General features: G+C 39.4%; 1 protein-coding gene across 2 annotated transcripts in view; it reads right to left on the bottom strand.

The window, feature by feature from the left end:
* Positions 1–805: 805 nt before the first annotated feature.
* Positions 806–8886, bottom strand: part of BMPR1A (bone morphogenetic protein receptor type 1A) — a 181707-nt gene continuing 173626 nt past the window's right edge. Inside the window, exons 13-14 of one of the 2 annotated variants that reach the window (XR_009212837.1) lie at positions 7817–8863; positions 806–3337 (exon numbers count right to left, since the gene is read on the bottom strand). Coding sequence is in view for 1 of the 2 variants with exons in the window: in XM_058436451.1 (XP_058292434.1) it covers positions 8738–8863 (126 nt within the window). In the remaining variant the exon portion in view is untranslated. Of the gene's footprint in view, positions 3338–4825; positions 8864–8886 lie in introns of those variants that run through there. The other variant, XM_058436451.1, reaches the window with a different exon arrangement.

Below are 8886 nucleotides of genomic sequence, written 5' to 3'. Positions count from 1 at the left end.
TCAGGAGTTCAAGACCAGCCTGGCCAATGTGATGAAACCCCGTCTCTACTAAAAATACAAAAATTAGCCAGGCATGGTGGGGGGCGCTTGTAATCCCCACTACTCGGGAGGCTGAGGCAGGAGAATCACTTGAACCCGGGATGCAGAAGTAGCAATGAGCCGAGATCGAGCCATTGCACTACAGCCTGCGCAACAAGAGCAAAACTCCACCTCAAAAAAAAAAAAAATCGCCAATTGGAAAATGAGATGGTACCATAGGTACATCAGGACATTTTAGTAATTCCTGAAAAATAGAAGGGATCAGGTCTGAAATGAAACAGCAACAGGAAATCATGACCCCAAACATGTGAGACTGCTGGGGAGATGGGAGTGCTTTGGGGGGAGCCCCAAACTCAAACCCAGCCCTTGAGACATGTTGGGGAGGCAAGGGTTGAAAAACTAACTATTGGGTACTATGTTCAGTATGTGGGTGATGGCATCATTCATACCACAAACCTTAGCATCACACAACATACCTAGGTAACAGACCTGTACATGTAGCCCCTGAATCTAAAAAGTTGAAAACAAAAACAAAAACACACGAAAACCAACCCTAGAACAGTTCCACCATCACCACAAGGAAAAAAATAAACACACTTGGGGTCACTGTGTGCCAGAACTCCAGCCCTGCCGTCGGCTCTGAACCCCAGGTACCCAGCAGCTGCTGGGCCTCTGGAAGCAGGGAGCCCCCATACCCTGACAAACACGCCCTTAACAAACCTGCAGGGGCCAATCCCAAGTTGTCTGCAGAAACCACAACATAATGTCAAAGTCACTCCTACTGTTAGATTTTATTTCAGAAGCAGTGTGAAGAGGCTACATAGCTCATGACATGTTTCTTAGAACTCTCCTTTTCTCAGCCTCTGCACCCTCTGTTATGTCTTTAGCTCAAAAACGGAAAAGCTCTCCCCGCTGTAGCCTGAGCACCACCCTCCTTCCATCCCCTCCATCAAGAAAGCTCCCCAAACCTGGCTTGACAATGACTCAGCTCTCTTGGAGGGGGTAGTGGAGGTGGATGAATGCGGCAGGGAAAGCCAGAATCCTTCTGAGAAGGAAAGGGGAAATGAGGCCAGCATGGTGGCTCATGCCTGTAATCATAGCCCTTTGGGAGGCTGAGGCAGGAGGATCGCTTGAGGCCCAAAGTTTGAGGTTGAAGTGAGCTATGACTGTGCCACTGTACCCCAGCCTGGGTGACAGAATGAGACGCTATCTCAAACAAACAAAAAACCCAACCACACCAAAATAACAATTAGCAAAACTTCAGTAAGGTCTATAGATTATGGTATTGTTGGTCATTGCTATTGTATCCATGTGAACTTTCCTGGTTCTGATAATTGTACATAATTGGTTAAGTAATAGAACATCCCTGAAGTATTTAGGGATAAAGGGGTATTAGCTCTGTAATTTGCTTCTAATAGGTCAGAAAAAAATGTGTGCATACACGATACACAGACATTACAAACATTACAAGATGAGTCTCTGTGATTCCTGTACACACACACAGAATGACAAAGCAATTGTGCAATGTTAGCAGTTTATGAATCTGGGTGAAGGGTAAATGGCAGTCCTTATACTATTCATGAAACTTTAATGGAAGCCTGGAATCATTTCAAAATAAAACATTTAGCTGTTGAAATAAACTCAGATGGGCTGACAAAAGTAGAAGGTAGGATGAAACATATGAGAAGCATAGTAACAATTACGGAAGAAACATCTAGGGGACCTGAGATTTGTTCTAGAAAGTTCTAGAAAGAGAAAAGGAAAAGAAAGAAAAAAGGGAAGAAACAAAAGAAATAATGGGAGAAAATTTCCCAGGTCTAAGAAAAGACCTCATTAGTACTAAGAAACAGAATGAATATATTTAGATATGGCCAGTTTCAACTTCCAACATCAAGAATAAAAAGAAAATTCTATTTCTTCAAAGTAAGTTACCCTGTAGAACATGTCATTTATTAGATCCACATCAGACTTCTCACCGGCGACAAGGGATGCTAGAAGATCATGGAGTATCATCTTCAGAGTTAGATTCTATCTTCAGCCAAACTCCTAGCCAAGTATGAGGACAGGATCAAGTAATAAAAATTGCTTTTGAAATGTCTGATTAAAATCCCTCCCACAGCAGTGTAGGTCTTTTGGTGGAGACTTCCATTTTTTTATGTTTTTCAACACTGACCTGCATTTCAGTCATACAGTAGAGCAACAGATGTCATCATACGGATTCTAAATTGGCTTTTAAAAATGGCTCTTCCATTAAAGAAAAACAAGGGGGGCCCAACTTTTTCTTCACGTCACTTGAATATGTACATACATACATATGTATATTTTTATTTATTTTTATTTATTGAGAGATGGAGTCTTGCTCTGTTGCTCTGTTGCCCAGGCTGGAATGCAGTGGTGCGATCTCAGCTCACTGCAACCTCCACCTCCTGGGTTCAAGCTATTCTCCTGCCTCAGCTTCCCAAGGAGCTGGGACTACAGGCGAGTACCACCCAGCTAATTTTTGTACCTTAGAGACAGGGTTTCACTGTATGTTGGCCAGGCTGCTCCTGACCTCAGGTGGTCTGCCCGCCTCGGCCTCCCAAAGTGCTGGGACTAGAGGCGTGAGCCACTGCACCCGGCCGAAAATATTTTCAGTATAAACATTCCATATTGATTTTCAGATGTTAACACTTTGAGCTTCCTGCATAACATTTAGAATGTGAGCCAGGCATGGTGGCATGGTTCCAGCTACTCAGGAGGCTAAGGTGGGAGGATGGCTTGAGATCAGGAGTATAAGGCTACAGTGCATTATGACTGTGCCTGTGAACAGCCGCTGCACACTAGCCTGGGTGACAGTGCGAGACTCTCTCTAAAAAAGACAAAATTAGGATATAAGCACTGAGGTGGATGTAAGGACATTGAGAGATATGGAATTGACTTAGATTTCATTTGAACAAAGACCAAGAAGCTGCTAAGATTCAGAGGAGCAACAGGTTGATGGAATATGTGAATTAACAATTCCTATGTCAAAAGGAGATTATGGGCTGGGTGCAGTGGCTCACGCCTATAATCCCAGCACTCTGGAAGGCCAAGGTGGGCAGATCATCTGAGGTTGGGAGTTCGAGACCAGCCTGGCCAACATGGTAAACCCCGTCTCTACTAAAAATACAAAATTAGCTGAGTGTGGTGGTGCACACCTGTAATCCCAACTTCTCAGGTGGCTGAGGCAGGAGAATTGCTTGAACCCGGGAGGCAGAGGTTGCAGTGAGCTGGGATCACCCCATTGCGCTCCAGCCTGGGTGACAGAGCAAGACTCCATCTAAAGAAAAAAAGAAAAAAAGATTATGAATGAACCTTTCAGCCCTAGTCCTTGCTCCCTTCCAAAAATATTTTTTGTATGTGTCATTGCACTTGAAATAAGCCGCCATCTGGATCCCAGCATCGAGGTGACTCTCCCACTTCTGCTTATACCAGCACTCACACATTTAAGTCTCCATGCCTGCAGTAGTGCCGCTGACAATAGGTGGCCTCTGCTCACTGCTGGCCACTTTCAGCAGATCATGTCCACCCAGTCAACACTGTATGCTCCAAGGGCTGAGCCAAGGCTGTGTAGGAGAGTGCACCTAACTTGATATAAGGATGACATGTCAGAAATGGTCAATATGCTACTACTATCAGCAGACAAATGTTTCTCCAAGTGAAGACTTAGTAACTGACTTAGTGTCTGCTTGAAACTATCTACAAGGATTAAACCTATTTTGGAAGAACAAGGATTAGACAATTGTTTCTTAATGTCTGCTCTATTAATAATATTAAAGAAACCGGCCAGGCGTGGTGGCTCACTCCTGTAATCCCAGGACTTTGGGAGGCTGAGGTAGGCAGATCACTTGAGGTCAGGAGTTCGAGACCAGCCTGCGCCAACATGGTGAAACTGCGTCTTTACTAAAATACAAAAATTAGCCGGATGTGGTGGTGCACACCTGTAATCCCAACTACTCGGGAGGCTGAGGCAGGAGAATCACTTGAACCCAGGAGGCAGAGGTTGCACTGAGCCAAGATCGCGCTACTGCACTCCACCCTGAGTGACAGAGCAAGACTGTCTCAAAAAAAAGATTGAAAAGAAACACTCAAATGTATATAGTGGTAATGTCTGGCAATAGAATTTTGAGTGATTTTTATTTGCTTTATTATTTCCTGTTGTTTCCCAAATTTTCTGCCATAAGTACATTTCCATAATCAGAAAACAATGTTTTGACCGGGCATGGTGGCTCATGCCTGTAATCTCAGCACTTTGGGAGGCCAAGGCAAGTGGGCCACCTGAGGTCGGGAGTTCGAGACCAGCCTGGTCAACATGGTGAAACCCTGTCTCTACTAAAAATACAAAAAATTAGCCAGGCATGGTGGCAAACACCTGTAGTTCCAGACTGGGGAGGCTGAGGCAGGAGAATTGCTTGAACCCAGGAGGCAAAGGTTGCAGTGAGCTGAGATCGTGCCATTGCACTCTAGCCTGGGCAACAAGAGCAAAACTCCGTCTCAAAAAAAAAAAAAAAAAAAAAGAAAACAATGTTTTGTCTTGTTTTTTAAAGGAAAAACCCCTGAACTGTGATAGGTTTAGAAGTTCTCTATCTCCACAAGGCAAGCGTGTACCTACCTGTGCTCCATACTGGGTTTCTGGTAGTTGAAGTGTACATCTCAGGAACATATGTATGTACACTAACTTAATTGTTATAAAAATCTCAACAGATGACTTTTGATGCACAATACTGTCTGAGTGTAGCATCACAAAACACATCACTAAAGTGTACTAAAATAAGATTATTTACTTCAAAATGATACATTGGACATAATCTGTATATAGAACAAAGCAAGTAATGGTAAACTTAGTAAGGCACCTTTTAAACCCGATGCTGTACAAAATACATTTAGTGTGTTACATGTCAAAGACGAATCTATATTTTTGGTGTTTTACAATTGCCTGATTAAACTGCTTGCTTTTACCCTTCTTTCAATGCCTATGTACAGTTTTCCCTAATGAAGCAATAATGATATTTCCATCTTATACAATATATACTACATTTTAGTTTTTAAATGGGCCAGGACAAAGGTCACTAAAAGGGCTTAAATAATTCCATAGAAAACAGAATACAGAGCATAAGCTAAAATTACAATAGTTAATCCTTTACAAGAGCCATATTCACATACTTTCCTTATGGGACCATCATTACACGTGGTTTCACAGGATGCTGCGCTGGATTTTGGTTCTTAGGAACACACCTCCTCCCTGCAGTCTCCACTGTGACTCTCACAGCAGCACCGAGGCAAGAGACGAGCTGTGGCGCTGCTATTTCAACACCGGACTCAAAGTAAGTAATCAATATGACCACTTTTAAACACTACGAGGGCTACCATAATCTTTTGTTAAAATAAAAATCATTTCTGCTGTTGAAATGATTTTAGATATTTAGAAACATTTCAAAACAACATCTATGAAGTATGTTTATGAAAGCTGCCCTGGAATAAATTATTCAATATCAAATTTGATCCTGGGACAACTCAAAGATGCATGATTCTTTAAAAACTATAGTGCATTTTTGTTCTAAACAGAACAAAGCATCTGAAGAAAAGTACTGACTGTTAGAGTAAATCAAAATTTGGCACATTCTAGGAAAACAATGTTAAAAACTATAGGTCACTTTCTAAGTTTAGAAACACTTCTGGACACTGGAAAGGCAATGTAAAATACTGATTAAAATAACTTTTGTGAAAATATTTCCACAGAAATCGGATGCAAGTTTTATACATCAGAAACTTGTTCAGTAAGAAAGCACAGTAAAAGCTTAGAATAAACAAACTGAAGGAAACCCTAATATGCCTTTAATCCTACAGCTATTTGCCAGCATAAAGAGAATTCACAAGGAGAACTCTCTTTGAGGGTTAACTTTAACTGTTTATAGTCAGGTAGTTTGGGTTGTTTGCTTTTATATTTTAATTATTTAAAGAGCTATCTGAATGAAGCTACACACTTTAAAAACACTAAATTACAAGTGGGACCAAATAATGGCTTCCAAGGTTTTACAAATTTACTAACTATGGTACTACATAATACTTCTTCTTGCTGGCCTATCATATTCTTCAAATATTTCACTTACTCGACGAGCTTCAAATTTAAGAATAAGAGTGGAAAGGAGAGACAAAAACTAAGTTTAATGCAACATTTTTGTTTTTTGTTATTTGTTTATTTGAGATGGAGTTTCGCTCTTTTGCCCAGGCTGGAGTGCAGTGGCACGATCTTGGCTCACTGCAACTTCAACCTTCTGGTTTCAAGCGATTCTCCTGCTTCAGCCTCCCGAGTAGCTGGGATTACAGGCACCCGCCACCATGCCTGGCTGAGTTTTTTATTTTTAGTAGAGATGGGGTTTCACCATGTTGGCGAAGCTAGTCTTGAACTCCTGACCTCGTGATCCACACGCCTGGCCCCATTTTTAGATTAAGATTCCAAAGATGGCAGCATTTGCTTTTTAAAGAACATGTTATACTAGAAAATGTTTTTTACTGAGCAAGTTTCTAAGATTAACTCTTGATATCACTTTTACTAGACCAAGTTAATTTAAAAAAATCGTAATAGTGGCCTCATATACTGGCTGTAATTTTTTGCTTCCACATACCATTTGTACATTTCCAATAAACTTTGCCTGTCTTTATATTTTTATTAAGATGACAAATGACTTTAAAGATTTATGGTATCAAGTCAAAAGTAAACCAAGATTTAAGTAAATTGGGTGTTCTAAGTACAATCATATCATACGGAAACTCAGATTAAAATATTTGTATTTCTCAGTATACATATGGGGAAAAATTCTGAAAAAGCAAGTTATTGGGTATTATCCATATGCAAATTTACTTATCTTGATGAATACTTCAGACTTTAATTATGGTAGATGAAACTTATTAATCAAAATGATTAAGGCAAGTTTCAAATTTGTGAAATTTGATGTGCAGACAAATTTGTAAGTTTTAACCTTAAATGACAGTCAAATTTTGGTAATGGGTAGACATATGCTGATTTCCTGCCGTTTAATTTAAACCTTTTTGATGATGTTGTGATATAATCACATTTATTTTATGTTATAATCAAATAAAACTATCTCATTTGATGTACTCATGAGTTGTTTGCTCAGAATAGATTAATATTTAAAAGGCATTAAAGAAGTATAAGTTTATGTAAACCAGATTTCTTGAGATAACAAGGCATCTATAAAATATGAACCATTTTATTGAAGAACAGTTTTACAGTGTAGCTACAGATACTGACTAGATACTAAATATTTCTGCCTGATTTTTCATTGTCTTCACAAGTTAGGGAACAGAAATAAAAAAACCAAAAATCTCAAATGATTTAGATGTCCAAAACATATTTAACAGTTGATAAATTTATAATAGCTCTGACATATAAATTTCTAATTAGAGAATCCTTTCATTTGAAAAAATTGAGATGATATTACCCTAATGAAGTTTTTGGCTGAAGTTAACAAAGTCCTGGATTTGATATATTACTTTGAATGCATTAATTCTGAAAATTCATATTTAGTTCTACTTTATAACATTTCTTCTCTTAAGGATGGGATGTGAGGTACACATGAGCTGGTTTCTACAGTATGAATGTATGTACATATATAAAGTATGGTTGTAAAGGAGTGGGTGATTTGCAAATAAAGCACATTATACACAAAATATAAATAACTTCCCTTTTAAAAGTTACTGAGAATAAAGAATACAGAACACGGTTATAGGCACTTACATTGCTATCAAATGCAGGAATTCACTTCAATAAGAAGTGCTTTCTTTGTAAGCATGGTTCATGGCATTAGAAGCTCCAACTTTGGAGAGGATGCTTTCCATGACAAAAATAATAACCACAAAAAAATGGTGATTGAAGGAAAACAATACAAATTTACAGATGCTTTAAACTTCTTTTGGCCTTGGCATCAGCTTTCATGTTAAAAAATAAAGCTGGTGGGGAAGCTATCTCACTTGCAAGGTAAATGGCTTGTATGAGATTGGCGAATCTTGGTCAGATATTGCATTTTTAAAGCACAAAACCACCGGCCACCAATATCTTCTTGTGCATGCATATAAATTATTTTCTTCTAATTCAAATGGCAGCAGAGGAATCCTGGCGTGCATGTGCATGGAGACACACACACATCACTAAGGAGGCAGGACAAACTATCATAAACTAAGCAGTATCCCAAACACATCATCATCCATAGGCTGTTTTACAAAGGTAGAATACAAACGAACTGAATGTCTCAGGTAAAAGGCAAAGTCTATTTCTCCATCTCTGCTGCACTCATTTATCTTCTTAAGGCTTTCACAGAAAGCACCATTTTATGAACAGGCAATTCAGTACCCAGAGCTTGACTGGAGACACTAATCAGGATTGAAGTCTTGATGCAGTTCATAAAAACCCATTTAAAAAAAGGCATCAAAAACCACATTTAAAATAAAGCTGTCCATATATAAAGAATGAAGTGTTTAGAAGTTCCCAGCTTGTATTCTAATAAGAGTACTGAAAGGTTTAATATTAGCAGCCTGTGAACACGTAGTGAAGAAAGAGTCTGAGAACCACGTTAACATCCTTATTCCACTCTAATTCCACCCATGCCATGGGTAAAAACAGTTCTTGCAGTCTAGAGTTTCTCCTCCGATGGTTTAACCGTCAGATTTTTACATCTTGGGATTCAACCATCTTGGCAAGCGTCTTCTTAATTCTCAACGCTGTGAGTCTGGAGGCTGGATTGTGGGCCCAGCATTCTGACATTAGCTTCAAAACTGCTCGTAGACACTGAAAAGTAAAGAGATGTTTAG

This window comes from Hylobates moloch, unplaced genomic scaffold (genome assembly GCF_009828535.3).
Source record: "Hylobates moloch isolate HMO894 unplaced genomic scaffold, HMol_V3 SCAFFOLD_3, whole genome shotgun sequence".
NCBI lineage: Eukaryota > Metazoa > Chordata > Mammalia > Primates > Hylobatidae > Hylobates > Hylobates moloch.
The sequence above is the reverse complement of the archived record's forward strand: the minus strand, read 5'-3'. Positions and strand labels throughout refer to the sequence as shown.